The 19,177-nt window shown below is 43.6% G+C and overlaps 1 protein-coding gene across 1 annotated transcript in view; it reads left to right on the top strand.

The window, feature by feature from the left end:
• Positions 1-2,344: 2,344 nt before the first annotated feature.
• The window catches only part of LOC306747753 (disks large-associated protein 1-like), a gene marked incomplete at both ends in the record, with an annotated part of 65,758 nt that continues 48,925 nt past the window's right edge, over positions 2,345-19,177 (top strand). The window contains 3 exons of the mRNA XM_079230845.1: positions 2,345-3,796; positions 14,774-14,988; positions 18,270-18,465. Of these exons, the coding sequence (XP_079086971.1) occupies positions 2,345-3,796; positions 14,774-14,988; positions 18,270-18,465 (1,863 nt within the window). The remainder of the gene's footprint in view (positions 3,797-14,773; positions 14,989-18,269; positions 18,466-19,177) is intronic.

Here is a 19,177-nt window from a genome sequence, read left to right as displayed (position 1 = left end):
TCATTGGTTCCAGTTCTTGAATCAACCCCACACTTTTTCAATTTAGTCCAGTGATTCAGAGGTTTGGTGTTGCCCCAAGCAACAGCTTTTTCTTGGTTACCAGCCAGGCCACTCTGAGCCCTTATGTGTGGGATTTCAGTGGATTATATATGAGATATGGTCACATTACACTTTGGCCGGAGGAACGTTGGTCTCCAGGTTTTATTCAGCTCAAACAGCAGCCAAATACAAGGCTGCGTTTCCTGTTGCACCTCCAGTCAGCTCCAGCAGACTTGTGGATCAGAGTTCTCCCATATTCAGCTTTGACCATGAGGAGGTGCCCAACCGACCAATAGAAATACTGATGCCAGATGTTTGATCGAGTGTGTGCCATCACCCTGTTTAGTGCAACATTACACGACTAGACTACATTCTACTGCATCGTTCTGGGACTGGTTTAAGTCTGTGTTCATAATGTTGAAACTGTCCTCTTAAAAAATCAACCCTATAGGTCGTTCGTACAAGCAGCTGATTACAACCTATATTTATGTGTATTGTTAGGTGTCAATGGCTGTAATTATTATAAATAATAAGTGTAGAGTCTGACTAAGTCTTTGTAGGGATGAGATTCGGGTGGATGGATGGGCCAAACAAACAAAGGACTTTGACACAAGAAACTGCTGTTTGTGTCCTGAGCCAAACCAAATGTTAATTTGTATAATACTGAATTTATTTTACTTATGTCGTCCAACCTGTACGACTTATAAAGTCGTACAGGTTGGACGACTTGTTCCTCATTTCACAATACCTTTTAATCTTCCCCAAGCAATCACTTGTTAAAAAAGGTTTCCTCACAAACAATATTGCACTGGGACATTTTAAGCTTTTGAAACTTAACCCACTCGTCAGCATTTATCAAACATCAACCTCGTCAACCTTACTTTATCTGAGAAAGAACAGTACAGCTGTGTACATTCCAAAAGCCAGTGTTGGGGTGTGGGTCCATGTCGCTTTTTATTCTCGCTGTGCACTAGGGAGTGCACCTGCTGCATGTGGCTCTTTCTGTAATTAGCTGTATACTCTTTATCTTCTTTGGAAACAATTGAGAAAAAACGCTGCACTCAACGCCTGCCAGCCTCCACCACACACTAACTGTTACCACGGTGCATTTTCTATTCTGCTGACATCATGCCGCACAGCAGTTTCATGTCAACTCTTAATATGTTAGCACTGGCACAGCATAGGTTCACATCCCAAAGCTTTTCTTGGTGGAGTTTGCATGTTCTTCATGTGTCAGTGTGATTTTGCAATGGTTGCTCTGGTTTCCTCCTACGGCCCAAAAACCCGCGGGTTAGGTGAAATGCCAGTAGAATGTTGTTCCAATGTGTGACAGACTGGCAACCTGTTTAGGGTTTACCTTCCTCTCAACCAATGTATTCTGGGATCCCACTCACCCGATCTGTCACACAATAAGAGGTGCCATCGTTAGATTGGGCAAAAAGGAGAAAATCAAATATCACAATATTTTGACCAAATACTCTGCCTCAATATCCATATTGCCACCATATTACATGTTGGACTATTGGTGATTTTACAAAATATTTAAACTATGACATTTTTGATAGATAACCATCAGTAATGAGCAGTAGAGGCAAATATTAGGAAAAGCTAGAACAGTTGCAACAATTACATCAATTTACTGTAATGCAGCCTTAAAAACGAGGAAAAGACAACACTTGTCACATGTCATATTACCATTTCCAAAATCGAAGACATTATCGTCTCGTTTTACAAAAACAATGGTATATCGATATATTACAGCCCTTAAAACAACCAAGTTGGTTCCTGCTGAAAGGGCTTTCGTCCTTTCACCACATGGTTGGTGGATCCCACTGTCCGCATGTTGAAGTGTCCTTTTGAGTTAGACACTGAACCCCAAGTCGCTCTCAATGCGCTTTGCAGCAGCACACTGCTCCTAAAATGCAAAGTATGGACTATGAGAAAAAAAATGATCATCAAAATCTGAAGGGAGGCATGGGGTAAAACCTTGGTCCCATTAAAACAGGACTGTGGGGCACATGGGGATGCTTTAATTAAAGGTAAAAAGTTGAAAGGTCTTAACATCTCCTTCACTAATATGATTTAATTAAAGCCACAGGGTTTGTCACCGTCATGGATTGTTTTTTTGTCAGACTTGTTGCCTTGCATTAACCGTTTCTTGTTGCTCCTCTCTCTTCCTGTCTTCCAGAGTCTGCAGCTCTCCTCTCAGGGACAGTCTTCTGCAGCCCTTCTCTGGTCACAGGCCCGCCTGGCATCGCTCATCCATACCATTCCTCTTTCCATCCACCCATCCTTCCCCCCTGTCATGAAAGGCCTGTCCGGTAGTCGGAGTCACCATCACGTGGTCTCCTATGAACCATCGTATGATCTACTGGGTCACCATGTTGACCGCAAGCCATATTTAATCAGTCAGAATGACATGCCTGTGCCCATTCCCATGCCGCATCAAGCTGAGCTTTCCTACTACAACGCTCAGCGTACCCCGTACCCCTCTGACAGCAACAGCATCGTCCCATACGGAACCTTCCCAAGGAGGTGCCTCTCCACCTCCTCATCCCACCATCCTGAGGTAAAGGATGAGTGTTTGGCCATGGTACCATATGTAGGGGGAGGAGGGGGAGGAGGAGGAGGAGGTGGAGGAGGCTATGGGGGCAAAACACCCACCCGGGTACCAGCAAACTTTGCGGACCCGTTTGAGCGTCAGCCATCGTTCTCCAGAGATGGCTACCACACACTGCAGTACAAACGCGGAGTGCTGGCCCACAGTGGGGGGGTCGGGGCCCAACACAACAACAATGACAGCCCAGGGAGAATACGCCACCTGGTTCATTCAGTCCAAAAACTCTTCACCAAGTCACATTCATTGGAGGGGGCACACCACACACAGTCCTCCAAGGGGGCCAATAACGGGAGCGTTAATGGTGGTGGTGGTGGTGGAGGAGGTGGTGGTGGTGGTTCAAGGGCCAGCCCGGAGGGTGAGACTCCACCGGTGGGAGTGCGCCAGCGGAAGCGCAGCAAGAGTCGCGAGCGCTGTCGATCAGCGGAGCCCAAGCATCGAAACCACCACCACCACCACCACCAGCTCCACGGCTCAGCGTCTGCTCCAGGCTCCGGGTACTGGAGCTCAGATGACAACCTGGAACGGGAGCTGTGTCTCTACCACCCCCACCACCACCAACCTCTGCCCTCACCCTCACCCTCCATTTCCCCCTCGCCCATCGCCATGACAATGGGCCGGTACCCCGGCAACAGCCACGACAAGTTCCCCCAGATTCCCCTCCCCAGTCTCTCCTCCTCGCAGTCCCAGCAATACTTCATGATGGACCCTTACGGCACACTCAACGAGCACACACACACCCACGCCCACGCCAACACCCACGCCCACGCCCACGCCCACTCACACCATGGCCACACGCACCACCACTCTGCACTCAAAGCCTCCCGGAGCAACAACGATGTGAAGTATGCAGCATCGTCGGCATGTGTGCCAGTTAGTGGTAGCAGCAATAACAGCGGTGGCGGTATCGTTGGAGGAAGTGGCCCCTTGCTGCCTCTGGGCCTTGTGGACGGGCCCCTTGGGAAGAAAGGGGCATGGTCATCAAGCCTAACGGTGAGCAGGGCCAGAGAGGTCTACACCAACAACAGCAGCCACAACCAGCTTCGAGCCAGCGCAGGATCCGGTAACCTAAACCTAGATAGTGCTCTAGTCAAATCTAAGGGCAGTCAGCAGCAGGAGCGCTCTTGCCATTTCTTACAGGTAACTAATTCCTCCCCGACTCCCATCCAAAACCAACCGATTCACTCTCCTCCCCCCTCTTTTTGCCTCCCTTTTCTCCACAACGTCCTATCCTCACCAATGTTTCCTTTAAGTCAGTGGTGTCCAGTCTTGAGACACTCCAGGTTTTCAGTCCTACCAAACACTACACTTTCTGCCCGAAAAATAGCTTCAGTTGGAGAAGGGCACACCGATGGGTGGAATCCATTGCTAGAGTGGCCATTTTAACGTTTTGGAAATTCTAGCCACGAATTTCCAAGATGTGCACAGCTGCTGTAGTGACACATTCAGTTATCATTTTTGGTCATTTAAGATAAGATAAGATAATCCTTTATTAGTACCGGGGAAATTTACAGGATTACAGCAGCATACAGACAAGTTTCATTGGTCATGAAGTACTATTTTAGCAGGGATGACCTGTCACAGTTTTAGCCTATGCGCCTATGTATGTGGCACCTCACAATCCCCTCTAGTGAATGCCCTGGTGCCAATGCCACTGTCCGCCTTCTGTTAAATGGATTAACTTAAAGGAGGTAGGCCGAGCCCATGCAAAGCCTTATAGATAAAATTAGCAAACAGCTTCAGACCTTCAGAAGGTAAAGCTGTTATGCTATGACGGAGTTAAAAAAAAGCCCTTTGGAGATGCGGTGACGTCCCCTACAGTCAGTGAGCAGAGTGAATACAATGCATCTTCTTACAATGTATTCAGGGATTGAGGCAGCTGGACATCCAGAGTACTGTCAACATGTAGGTATTGGGACACTACTATTACTACTACAGTTGCTACAGGCAGCAGTGTGTCTCTATGATCCTCTTGGTCTTCCACGACCACATGAATCAGAATCAGAACCATTTATTGCCATGTATGTTTTCACATACAAGGAATTTGTCCTGGCAGGAGGTCCATAACATTTAACAATAAACAGAGTGCAATGTTGATACAATACAGTATATAGGCTACAATATGGTATATCATTGAGTATTCATAGTATATAGTTGAGATAATATGATCAAGATATTATTAATCTAAGATATAACTGTGAGAAAAAAGCACAATGACAAATCTGTCTGCTACTTCAGCACCATGGACAGCGCCCTGCACTCTGCTGTTATGGGATTGAGAGATGGGGTGGAAGGAGGATGCAGAAATAGCCTTTTATGCAGCTTTACATGACAACCCCTCCAAGAGGTCAGTGGATGTGCATCCCAGTGTGGTGGGCTGCTCCGGGTCAAAGTCCTGGTATTCTCTAACAAAACTGCATAACTGTTTTATTGCTTTAGTGTTTGGCTGGAATGACAACTGCAGATGTACATGGCAGGAAACCATGACTGGATGTCACTGGCTAAGGCTGGGGACACACTAGAACTGGTAATAGGAGGGCTTTAGGCATGACTCCATCTCACATTCATCAATTTACAGACATTTTTGAGTCATTCTGATAAAAAAGAAAAAAACGAGAAGAAAAAAACCCAGTAAATATATATATATATATATATATATATTTGCAGGGTTCTTTCAATTCCAGCAATGAATCATTGGATCTTGGAAATATATAATTAAATGTAGCAAAATAATTAAAAGTGTTATATAACAAGTTATATTGATTAGCAATAGGGCTTCAATTAACACGTATTTTTTATTATGAATTAACTAATATTCTGATTGTTTTTCCATTAATCAATTAATTGATTTCCAAAATGTCAGACCACATTGACAAATTACCCCTCACAATTGGCTCACGGTCATCAAGTTGTTTGTTTTGTCTGACATTACCATCCAAAATCTAAAAATACTTAATTTTACAATCAACAAATGCTGGGAGTTCAGAAGCTGGCATTTTTTTTAAAAACCTAACAAAACTGAAATGATTAAAGCTCGGGTTGGTAATCTTGAGAAACATGAAAAATTATCCTACCATGCTTTTATTTAATACTTCAATTAGGAATAGTTTGCTTGGTCCACATTGATAATCCCATGTCATGAAAACTGGACTGTGTGTACATGTTTAACTAAACAGATGAGTCTCCACCACTGTGTGTTTTGAATAAAGAAATAGTGAGTTTGGAACGCATTTATGAAATCACATGTGTTATGAAGCACAGATAGCAACACATTGTACACAACAATCGAGACCGTTGGTGTGAGAAATCTTGACTCAATATGCGCCAAAACACAGGTATTGATCGCATTAGCCGTGATTTCATTCACATATGTTGATGTGCATTTGGAAGTGTCGCGTTAGAAAAGCCGTATGGAAACAGCAAGATTCAGTACGCAAACAAAATGTTCACGCTCCCTTGAGGTAGTATTTGTCAAAAAAAAAGAGTTTCATGGATTATGGCAACGCCTTTGCCAAATAAATTCTGACTCACACAATGTGTGAGTGCTTGTCTTCGTCTCCAGACATTTATTTTCTCTCAAGAATACATTTGCTTGCTTGCAGTTTGCAACCCTGACTTCTCCTTTACCTGCAGATCACAGCCAAGTGTAAAGCGTGGCCCATACCACCTCTTTAGGTCCCAGTGAAGTGTTTGAAAGGGAATAGTTGAGGGGCGCACAATTTGCAATCAAATCCCTTGCATTCTGTTGGACAGCTAAACAAATAGGCGGGCTTAAAGTTTGCCGTGATACAAAGCTACAGAGGCTTGCGGCTCCACACGCACACACCTCTCCACACGCACACACCTCCCTCACCTGTCGTTAGATCAGGAGGACGAGGGAGCGATGAAAAGAGGTGAACTGCTGAATCTCAACCGTTTCCGTCACTGGCTCAACGCTTATTTGGTCGGATCAGATTTTCATGAACGCCAGAAGCAAAAGCTGAAGACGCTCTAACCTCTACTTCCTTTGGAGCTTTAGAAGTCGCTCTGCGATTGAATGGAAACACGGCTATTGATGCAAAAAGTCATGCTCAGTGATTTGGAACATTGCCTAGTCGGATGTATATATGTGTATATTTTTATATATATATATATATATATATATATATATATATATATATATATATATATATATATATATATATATATATCCGACAACACTGGACGATTCTAGGCAATGTATGTATATATATATATGAAAGAGAAACAGTGTTACAAAAATTACTGCATGACTGATCTATTGAACCACATAAAGGCCTCTGAGGTGTTTTTTGCATATAATAACTAAACTGAAAACAAGCGTGCAATAATCTAAATCTCCGAGTATCTCAGAAGTGTAATTTAAACACTCCACTGAGAGATGATGTGCTTATGTGTTATATACAAACGCTAGTGCATCCACAGCCTTAGAGGGAACATTGCTCCCCTCCACCGGTCTACTACTCTGATCTCCCAAGTAACCCCACCGCCACCTCCTCCCTCTCCTCCACACCCTCACCCCTCCCACCTTTCCTCCACTCACCCAACTCACTCACCCCCCCTGCACTTTTTATTCACCCCTCTGCCACCTAACCCTTTTTTTACTACCTCTTGGTTTGAGCAGCCTCCCTCTTCCTTCTCCTCTTCCTCCTCTTTCCTCCTTTTGAGTTGAAGAGAGAAGTAAGTGCAGAGCCAGTAGCAGCCTTACTCTCTGAATGCTAGGTCTTTGACATGAACCCATGAAGAACGGCATCCTCTCCTATTTGTAGACTTCATTTTTAATTTAGTAGTGCTTCCCTTCCAGCCTCTCTACCAGTTATCTCACCTTTCCTCACTGTTTTTTCTTTTTGTTGCTTTTTCCTCTTCGTCTTGCTGTGCTGTGCTTTGAGGTGCTGTGTTGGGCAATGTGTTGGGGAGGCGTTTAACTGCCTATAGAGGTAGAGGGGTTCGATGTGTTTGGCTTCTCAGTGGTAGTTCAACTCGGGTTTATTTGCATTCCCTTTAATAGAGGAGCCCTTGTAGTGATTTATGGCTGCCGACAGAACATGTTACGATATGCAAGAAGAAGAAGACTGCAGCTTGTCAACATGGATGTAAACAATGTACAATTTAAAATAGTGCAAATGTTTTATGAATCTATTTGGAACTGCTCTCTAAATGTCAGATAGATCTCAGTAATACAGCTAAAAAGTCTGCGATTCATTCAGCTGATCCCGTCACATCTGTTTCAGTAATCCAGACCAAACTCCCAGTTAAACTCCTCAAACAGTACGATGAAGCTGATTTAATCCTTAACAGCATTGACTGCCTCCACTCAATCCACATTTTCAAGATGTTCCGTTCATCTCAGTTTCAGATTGTGGACAATAATTTGACTGCTCCTCAAGACTGAAGTGTTTCTGCCTTCTCAGCAAACAATATGTAGAAGACGTGTCAACTGAATCTGTGACTTTTGAGTTATTTCTAACTAAAGTAGCAAATGCATTCCGTGAGGTGTTTGAAAGGATTCAATACCGGGTTCAGATGTGATGACATGGTATTGAACCAACCTTTCAAACGGAGGCCGAAGGAAAGAAAAAGATCCCTAGTTTCAATATTGCACTTAAATGGAGCATTCTGGGACAGCAGCAGAATCAATGGTGGAGCTGCATTTCTATACTGACCGCTGACAGGACAGACTAAATCGGTTTCAGTGGCCTCTCTAAATACACTCTGCGTCTGGGAAACACTGAGAAGTCAAATGGGGGATGTAGTTCAATGTGTAGTGAGTAGTAAATGTTAAACAGCCTCCCCGGCACCTCCTGCTGCTGTTTCTTTGTTACATGTACTGCTGCGTGGGATTATTGTGTGTGTGTGTGTGTGTGTGTGTGTGTGTGTGTGTGTGTGTGTGTGTGTGTGTGTGTGTGTGTGTGTGTGTATGTGTGTGTGTGTGTGTGTGTGTGTGTGTGTGTGTGTGTGTGTGTGTGTGGTGTGTATGATTAGGAATTATTGTTCAGCACACATGTATTACACATACTCTGCACATTGTACAACACCCAAATGACATAGTGTAATACTGTTTGGGGCTTTTCTTGAGCCAGGCCCTTAATAGAGACGGGCGGTCAGTGCTAGTTTTCTCTTGTGTGTTACTGATCTGCTGTTTTCATTTGGTTTGATGCTATTTGCTGTCAATGCACTCTTGTTTCCTCCATGTTTCCTTGTTGTCTTGATAAATTCAGCAATCCAACGCAATGCCACTCCCAACTCGTCCAATACCGCAGCCTGGTCAGTGAACCTACACTTCAAACTGGGCTGATCCATATGGCTTTTATATAATATCTCCATGTACGATATATATCTCAATATTTTCACATTTTCTTTCTAAAATAACATAACCTTTGATGTACACGATGATACCAGTGGGATCATTTGAGCCAACTAATCGCAATCTCATCAGAATCAGAATCAGCTTTAATGGCCATGTAAGTTTGCACATACATAGAATTTGACTCCGGTTTCACTTTGCTCTTTGAACTTATACACAATATACAGTAAAGAAGATAAATATAAAGATTAAAAAAAGACATTAAAGACAGTAGTCAAAAAAGTACAGATAGTGCAGATGGAGGTGTCTGATTAACTCAGTGGTTCTCAAACATTTTCTGTCTCGCCCCACTTTGGAGGAAGAAAAATGTTCACGCCCCAACAAAATTGTAACAAAATGGTCCAACTTTTTGTAACTCCTCCATCTGTGCTTTTTCAAATAATAGAATAAAGAACATTGAAATCCCTTTCAAGTAAACCAGATTGCTCCATCAGACAAAAACTAATAACATGAACATTGCAAATAAAGTTCTATCTGTGCAAAAAATAACTAATATTTGGTTAAAAAAAAAACTTACCTAATGTGGCTGCAAATAACCTGTTTTGCACTGAATATATTTTCAAGATAATAACAATAATGTTCAACCTGTGCAAAACAAATGAGTGCAGATATGTGAGCATCACATTGTATCAGCATTAGTGGCTGCAGTGAGCTGCTTTCCTCTACAAATATTTTTAAAACAGGGTTGTAGATTTGATATGGCCGCTCTCAATTCATGCTCAATGTTGAGCTCAAATCTATATTCTGTTTTGAGAGACGCAACAGCAGAAAAGACGATCTCACGGAGACTTTTACCAAAACGGCAAGAATCGGTGAATCGCGCATGCGCCGCGTAACCTGTTAACGGCGCAATGTAAACATTTCCACGAAACAGGCATTTCGCCATGTATTTATTAATGAAGTTGTATGTCCGTGTACTTTGTACTTTTGTAATATGTAAAGTTATCATGTTCATGGAGGGTGTTCGTCCTGAAACCACAAGGTAGCGGTTCATCCCTGTTCTCCATAGTTTGCATGTCGAAGTGTCCACATTGCTCTTTAATTACTATGGGTGGGTAAACTGCAGAGAATAATTCTCCCACTGTGGGATTAATAAACGATGTATTTATTTATTTATTTTTTTACGAATCTGCATCTCCCCCCGCGCCCCACCTGTAATACCTCTGCGTCTCACTAGAGGGGCGACCCCACAGTTTCAGAACCACTGATGTAGCGGGAGAAGAGCAGTGGGGAGAGCACACATCCCTGGGGGGGGGCGCCAGTGCTAATAGGCTGGGTGCTGGATGTGATTTTTCCAACCCTCACCTGTTGCGTCCTGTCTGTCAGGAAGTTTGTGATCCACCGACAGGTGGGGGCTGGCACGGTGAGCTGGGAGAGTTTGGGTTGAAGAACCTCCAGGATGATGGTGTTGAATGCGGAGCTGAAGTCCATAAACAGAACCCTTGCATATGACCCTAGGGAGTCGAGGTTTTGCAGCATATGGTGCAGTCCCATATTTATTGCATCATCCACCGACCTGTTTGCACGGTAAGCAAACTACAGAGAGTCCAGCAGAGGCCCTGTGATGTCCTTCAGGTGGGTCAACACCAGTCTCTCAAACGATTTCATGACCACAGACGTCAGGGTGACGGGTCTATAGTCATTTAATCCTGTGATGGAGGACTTCATGGACTTCGAAAAAGAAACTTTTACTTTTACTTTAACTTAAAATAAGTCTTTCCAGAACCCTCAAAGACTCCAGCTGGAAGATCCGCTGCACAATAAAAACATTATTTTCAGTTATTGTTTTTAAAACATGGTTGGTTAGTTAATTATTGAATGAATCTGCGTGAGAGCCACATACTTGGGACCCCTCTGACCCCAGCTGATGGGTGCTGTCTATTATAGGATCCAGTAGACCTGAGTGGGCCTGAGACGGAGAGAGTGGCTCAGACTCTCTTTGCCTGCTGTCAGCCTCAACAAGGAGCAGTGTGACTCATTTATTAACTGTGATACAGACATTTATTATTCAAAAATACTGCAATCATGCCGGGAGCGAGGACACAAAGTCATCGACTCAGCTAACAAAATGAAGAACTAGAGAAAGAACCCTTTTCTTCCTTTACAATTATTGAAAAGAAATGTCATGTAGTTAAATCCGTCTTCATGTGGAGGGGGCGATATAATCCTCGATCACTGTCCATGTCTGGAGGCACTGATGAACTCTGATGAGGGCCACAGAGAGGACCACAGGGGCTATGTGGACATGCTATCACATATGCAGTCACTTGCTGCTGTTGGGGAGTGTTGTGAAAGCCTGTTGAGTTTAGTGTCAGTACAACACAGATGACGTTGTTTGAACTGCAGATTAGATGCTCGTGAATTTGATTTCAGTAAACAGTGCTCTCAGAGAGAGAGGGGCTTTCAGGATTTCTTTGTAGAAACTGGAGCACAAAGACGAGTGTACAAATTCAAAAAGCTCAACATTAAAGCCTACTACATTTCCCTTTTAAACAATATCGTCGTCTTTGATTGGCGAACAGAACACGGGGACCGGAGCCGCTCTGTCTGCCGTGTCAAACCACATTAAAGCTACTGCCCCCCCGCCCCTCTATTTGTTTTATCTGCAGAATTAGTATCTTCAGCATCTCGCCAGTATGGCTGTTACGCTGCTGTACCTGTTATTTCTGATGCTGCTGCCTGAAGCCATCAATACAGCCGAGCGTTGCCAAGGAAACAATCTACAGCCAGTAAAATAAAACACACGGTGCACTCTACACACGGATGTCACAGTGACTTGTTTCTTACAGACGGACGCTGCCCTTCACCCGAGTGTTTGAACAAACGGCGTCAGGATGACAGTGCGAGCCACAGAAAGCTGCTCCGCTCCTCAGCATTACAGCAGAGCCGTCATGGGCTGCAGTGGAAGTGAGGCCCGTGCGTGGGTGAGAGGCGCTGCTGATGCCACTGCAGCTGGTCCTTTCCCCGCATTCGCTTTTTATAGCCAAACTGCTCATTTGTGTTTCTTTTACGTCACACACACACACACACACACACACACACAAACACACACACACACACACACACACACACACACACACACACACACACACACACACAGGGAAGAGAGAGAGACACATTGAGGCAGATCGGCTCATCCTCTTTCCCCCACCATGATTCATATATAATTAGTCAGAACGACGGTGCAATTCTCCCGCTGTCTGTCTGTCTCCGTTACTCCGTTATAGGGAGATTGATTCGCTCCAGCTCGCACAAACACCCTAAAACGGTGCTAATTCAAACTAATGATCTGCTGTAGGTTATATATACTTATAGACTATATGCTACATGTACAGACATCATGTAGCTTGATCACAGCTTAACATGCTATTATTAGTGTCAGTAAAGTGTCAGTTTGGCAGCCTTGTTGAGGCCCAGCGGGCTTCAGACAAAAGGGATCACATGCAAAGAAACCCAGGTATACTCTTCTGTCAGGTCTGAGGTAAAAACACCAGCGGTCAAGGTTTGGGTTTTCTGAAAGGGTTTTCAACCATTTTTTCTATGTTGACTAATGGGGACAACATTTTTTGGTATTGGTCCAGTATTGAGTGAGAGAGCTGCAGCAATGTCAACGCCCACAACAATTATTATTTTTTAGCCACTGACAGGCTCAGATTGTTTTTAAAAGTGTCTTGCAACACTCTGGAAAAAACCCTACAGAGAAATAAAACCTTCTTCTTTTTTTTACCTTTTGCTCTGATGCGGTCTGTTTGTTTTTTGCTTCAAACCAAGTCTCGCTCATGGAGAAGTCTCGTTCTGAAATATCAGGAGAGGTGACTTGTTGTTGGAAGACAATGGTGGAAACGTGAGTCATAGTTGGACAGTGTTACTGGAGATTGTTGTGCTACATACAGAAAGTGTAGATCAGTGTCATCTCAAAGATTTTTCATGACATGGCATCTCGCGGGATTTCAGAACGAGACTTCTCAGGGCGAGACTTGGTTGGACACAATAACAAGGTTGAGGGAAAGGTTAGTGTAAGTGGAAACACAAGCACTTTTAGTGGACGTACATTGACGGTGCGGAATGGTTCTAAACTGCAGCGTCTTCCCTCGATACCACAGTCTGTAAATAAGAAGTGGACGTAGTCGTCGAGACGTCACCCGTTGGTTCGTGGAATGACGTTTTGAAGCCTTGATTCCATCTTGGAATACGGCCATCGCCATGTTTTTTTTGCAGCTAATGAATGGAAGTTACCATATTTGGAATGCGGAGGAGTGACGTAGAGACTCATAGAAAACAGTATTTATATGAACGTAGTTATTAGCCAATTGCATCAATTAGCAGCCCTCCAAGCGCAGGCGTCTGAAGATTTTCTTAATGGTTTCCTTCTTGCTGTATTCTCTATGTATCGTTCCTGTTTCCTCCTGTGAACAGGGGGAAATGTGAGTCATATGCCATGTGAGACCAACCAAACTACTCACAGTGTAGAGTTACTGCACTGTTCATTTCAAGGTCTTAATGTAGCCTTTCTACATAGAACTATCAACATATACACACTATTACCTCAGATTGTTGGGCAGTATTATAACTGCAATAAAACAGAATAGTTTGGTTGGTGTTTTAAACAATATTTATAATTCCATTCCCCTCCATTGTGTTGGGTTAGAGGCAGACATCGTAGTAATAATACCAAAACTATCTGAATGGATGGTTCTCTACGGAAGCCCTGAGAAGCATGTAAAACAAAATAGTGCTCTGATCAAAATAGATTTCTCTTCTGTGTTTATGACTTCAAAACATTTTTGGCAGGACAATCTTTTTATTTTTTCAGACCAATAGCCGATTGTACTACTGAATTAAAACTCACCCGGAAGAAAACGTAATCACACTTAAAAAATATATCATCAAATCTGTTTTTCTCACTTCCCCTCGAGGTTTCCTTAGGAACCAGAGCGAAGTGACATTTACATTTATTTATTTTTTGTGATTTGAGTGAACCAAGTTTTTAAGTCACCTCTGAAAAACATTAACATCCTGTTTGATCTCTTCAACTCAATTTTTTTTCATTTTTCTCCAAGTGTTGGTTCTATGTCTTTATGTTCTTTTGTGTTATCTTCATCTATTTATAACCACTCAGTCAGAATCTTACCCCATATGACAAGTCTTTCTCAATTAACAAACAGACCCCGGGGCCAGATCAGTGCAGACACATACTGTACACACACATACACACACACACACACACACACACACACACACACACACACACACACACACATTAGGCACCCTCCTGTGCTCATGTATGGACACAGTCCTGGAAAGCAGATGTATGAATTAGCCAGAGAGAAATTTCAGACTCAATCAAAGCACATACACGTACTGCTCCATGCTAATTAGCCAACAGATTGCACCACAGCAGTGTGAGAGCTGTGTGTGTGTGTGTGTGTGTGTGTGTGTGTGTGTGTGTGTGTGTGTGTGTGTGTGTGTGTGTGTGTGTGTGTGTGTGTGTGTGTGTGTAAAAGAGTGATGGATTAAGAGAAATGCCATTCATTAGTTTAGTCCAGCCTGTGCTTTTGGATGCTCGATCTCTCTGAGCATCCCGTGTGTTGTTGAGCGGCATGCTGAGCTCTGTATTTGTAGTGTCCATGTACCATCAGGACAGCTTAGTTAGCCAGTTTGGTGGCTGGGACTCGGACAGCAGCGGAGTGGACCCCCCTGATGGTGTTCCTCTGTCGCCTCCGCCCGGTCCCCAGGTGCCTCAGGACGAGTGGAGCGGCTTCTCCCCGCTGGGGAAGGAGGACGACATCCCTTGTCGGAGGATGAGGAGCGGCAGCTACGTCAAAGCCATGGCCGATGACGACAGCGGGGACTCGGACGGGAGTCCCAAACCCTCCCCGAAGATGCAGGCACGCAGGGCCAGCTACCTGAAAGCCACGCAGCCATCGCTGACCGAGATGACCACTCTCCAGTAAGATTTCCTTTCTGTCTCCGATACAGTAACCATGGATCTCAGACCTGCATCTCGTCCCCTCACAAGTATTTTATTTTCCAGTTTATTCTTGTCTCCTGTTAAAATAAGGCTGAAACGTCGATTGAAACAATGTGTGACATTTCATGAGAGTAGTGTAATTTATTTCATTTTTCCCCATGCATGTGTTTATGATACACATGAACAGGTCTATTATTCTTATATTGTTTTTCTCAAATATGTTTTTCACAAAGCTATTAGCATCTCCCTGGATTTGTATTTCATTTTAAAGCCAATTCAAGGCCATTTTGGTTTTTACATTACGAGCAGGCTTACTTAAAAGTGACACGTTGCTATCTTTTCTGCTAGCATGTAAGTACGAAACAGAAGGAACCTCAATCTGACTCGACGCTAGCTGTGTAATATACTTGTGAATCCATTTTTTGTTCTTCTCTTTTCTTCCCCCACCCCAAGTGCGCCGTGCCTTTAAAACACTAGTGCAGTGTTTGTGGGCGTGGTCACTTGGAGTGAGCGTGCAGCGTTGTTGTTGATTTTAAGACGGGTTTGTAGTTGGTTCATCCAACAGCCAAAGTGAACCGCCCCCAATGCTGCTCAGAGCACTGACACTTGTTGGGAGGTTTCTTAGACTGCGCCACACGCCTTCGTCAGAGCTTTATGCAAATTATTTAACCGAACAACACAGTTTTTTGACTAAAACTCCATGGTATCTCCCCAATGCTTCGTTCTATTGTGCTTTTTCTTGCAGATTCCGATTATTTAGGTCATTATCTTTACAAAGAGGGGTTTTACAACTCTGCAGGTTGTTGTTTAGGCCAGTGGTCCCCAACCCCTGGGCCGCGGCCTGGTACCGGTCCGTGGGTCCCTTGGTAACGGGCCGCAGAGAAAGAATTTATGAAAAAAAAAGCCTGAAACCCTGCCTCCATTTCAACATCCTGTCTTTGTGAAGCGGGTTTTAATGAAGTTACAGAGTGCACATAAAGGTTTAATTTACGGAGTAGAGTCAGTAGACTGGACATAAACACACGTCGGGGCTCGGTCTTTTTCTCCCGTCACCCCGAGACGGGACCGGCTCGTAGCAGAGAAACAAGCTCAGGGCTCCCACTAATTCGGGGTAATGGTGAGTTGTATCTTTATGCACTTTTTAATTGTTCGTATCATTTATGTCATATTTATTACGTCATATTTATTACGTCAAATAATATGTGGCTCAAAAAAGGTTGGGGACTGCTGGTTTAGGCCTTGAAGCATGGAGTCGGGGGCGGCTCGACAAGGCATTTTTGGGGAATATTGATCAAATTATGCTCAGATCATGGTGGATGTTCACAGTTATGATCAAAATATGGTATAAAAGTGAGTTATTTGAAAATAAACATTTTTTTCACAACTAAATTCTGAAAAAACGCCTGATCCCCCACATATGGGGGATCTGGGTGTAAAGGTGTGCTCGGTGAGTCGGCCCCTGAGAGAGGAGTGATCTTCACTCTGATTCACAGCAAGGAGCCAGAAATATCACAATTGCCTAATTAAGCTTTCACAGCTCTCTAAATAGTGAGAGTAATTACAGTCTCTCTCTCTCTCTCTCTCTCTCTCTCTCTCTCTCTCTCTCTCTCTCTCTCTCTCTCTCTCTCTCTCTCTCTCTCTCTCTCTCTCTCTCTCTCTCTCTCTCTCTCTCTCTCTCTCTCTCTCTCTCTCTCTGCTGATATTTAAATTGTGGTCTGATCTGGGTTGTGTGGAAGACAGCCCGCCCTTCAGCCATCCTCTGCCAACATTTGTTCTTCTTCTTTAATCTAATTAAAGCAGCCTTCTCAAGAGCAAAACCATCCATCCATTATCAGCCGCTTATCCGGGGTCGGGTCGCGGTGGCAGCAGGTTCAGCAGGCCGACCCAGGCTTCCCTCTCACCCGCAACAATAATATTTAACACAGTAGGTGTACTCCTTTCAAAGCAAAGGTGTACATGCGCCTTTATCAGTCGGGTGCAGATTTCTGCAGGTGTGTGTATCTACCACTGCACTCTTATGTGATTGTATGAATGCAATCCACAATTTTGTCAGGTGTTTTTGTTTTGTTTTTTTGTGGTCAGTGTTTATGGTTCTCATACTCATTCCAGCCACAAAAGGCTAAATTGCACCTCTAGCCGATGTTCTAAATAGGACCAAAAGCTAAAAGGCCAATATCAGTATTTCTACAACGAACACTTGCAAAGACTAACCCTGAAAAAACTAATAATTTCACCTGACAACTTTTTCCCATCTGTTCATCAATTTAGTTCAGACTCGGAATAGTTTTTTTTCTCACTTGCCTTCCATATTCTCCACTCCCTTTAATTACATACCATCATATTGTTGATGCTGCCAAAGACCATGGTAATAATGGTAATAATGCATCATGTTATGGCCAAAAATGCTGAGTCCTCATTATAGAAGTGTGTGCATGGGAAAAGTACTAAATGTGTGCTGATGAGAACTAGTATTCATCATAAATTGCATACACACACACACGATCAATGATTAAATCCCACACATTCTACATGTATATTAGTTTGCTTTAACATGATCATGACTAATTTACAAAATGACGAGACCTAAATTAGGTCTACAGTGTGTGGTAATAGCAACTTACCTCTTAAAGAGATCCTCGTTGATATTTGAGAAGGACATCGTGACACATACAGCAAAACATATACATAATTTAGGAACATTCAGACATGAATTTAACTTTCATACTGTATGTAATATGTATGAGATCATTTTAATAACGTAGTTCCACTCCAGTATTTTGTTGCTGTGGCTGGCATAGCGCTAGCTTGAATGCTGTTAACGTGGGTCTTTATGGATGGGAGGCTTAAATGCGCTTTCAAAGATGTTTGGGTATTAGATATTCAAATAAATACCCTTTCAATAACTTTGTATTCCTCGTCCTTCAATCAGAGGATCGAGGTTTGATCCCCCGGCTCGCTAGATGCTTCCTTGAGCAAGACACTCAACCCCAAATTGCTCCTGCAAGCTGTTCCTGCGGTGTATGCATGTGTGTGAATGTGTGAATGATGACATTTGGTTGAAGCGCTTTGAGTGGTCAAGAGACTAGAAAAGGGCAAAGTCCATTTATCATTTGATGTGTTACTCGCATGCTGCAGATGATGCTGAGCATGCTGACTGGATCACATAAGTCTGTAGCTCTCTCAGTGGCCACTACTCCAAACAGACTACTGCGATGCTGACCTTATGTGTAACACTTCCTCCCTGTCGTCCCTCTGGTCAGGATCTCGTCGGAGCACTCCCCCAAACTGCAGATCAGGAGCCACAGTTACCTGCGTGCGGTGAGTGAGGTTTCAATCAATAGAAGCCTGGATACCCTGGACCCCAAAACCCTCCTCGACCCCAAATCGCTGCTGTCCTCACCCCAATACCGCTCACGCAATGAAAGCTACATGAGGGCCATGAGCACCATCAGTCAGGTTGGTTGCCAACACCACTGCCTATATGTTGTCAGGATGCTCCACCTGATCATGTTACCATAAAGACACTGAGGCTTGGGAGGATATGGTGGAATATGTGGGGAGTGTTCGAAACCACATTTAAAACAAACTTTCACTTCTCTTGTACGATCCAAGTAAAGCGCCATTGTCTGTATGACCAGCTGTATTTCTTTCTTTTACGGATTCACTGTTTTCCAACCCAGACCTTATTCAAATATTTACCATCAGATAAAATACCTCGTTGATGAGAAGCTTGTTTTGGGCTGTAGCATAATCTGATGAAGTCATTTTTCGACTTCCTTAAAAACCTGGATAGTCGTTGACAAAACAACCTCAACTCAAAGTTGTGGAGCTTTTGATCACATGGTCGTCGTCAGCCACCAGATTGAGTCTGTTGAGTTGCCAAGCATCTGTAGAAAATCAACCATTCCATGATGGAAACACAGCTTTGTGCTTGTGAACATGAGATTCTCCGGGTCGAAGGTCTAAAGGATTGAGAGAAGCTTTCTCAGAGGCTTCTAGACCAGTGGTTCTCAACTGGTCTGGCTCCGGGACCCACCATCACACCTGAATGACAAGCCGCGACCCAAATTGAGTAACATTCTCAACTTCTCAAATTAATTTAATGAAAATATGGTCCAGTTTAACCTGAAATAGTAGAGAATATGTATGCTAACATAAAAACAAGTTT

This window comes from Taurulus bubalis, assembly GCF_910589615.1.
Source record: "Taurulus bubalis genome assembly, chromosome: 1".
In the NCBI taxonomy this organism is placed as follows: Eukaryota; Metazoa; Chordata; class Actinopteri; order Perciformes; family Cottidae; genus Taurulus; species Taurulus bubalis.
This window is presented reverse-complemented; position numbering and strand designations above follow the sequence as displayed.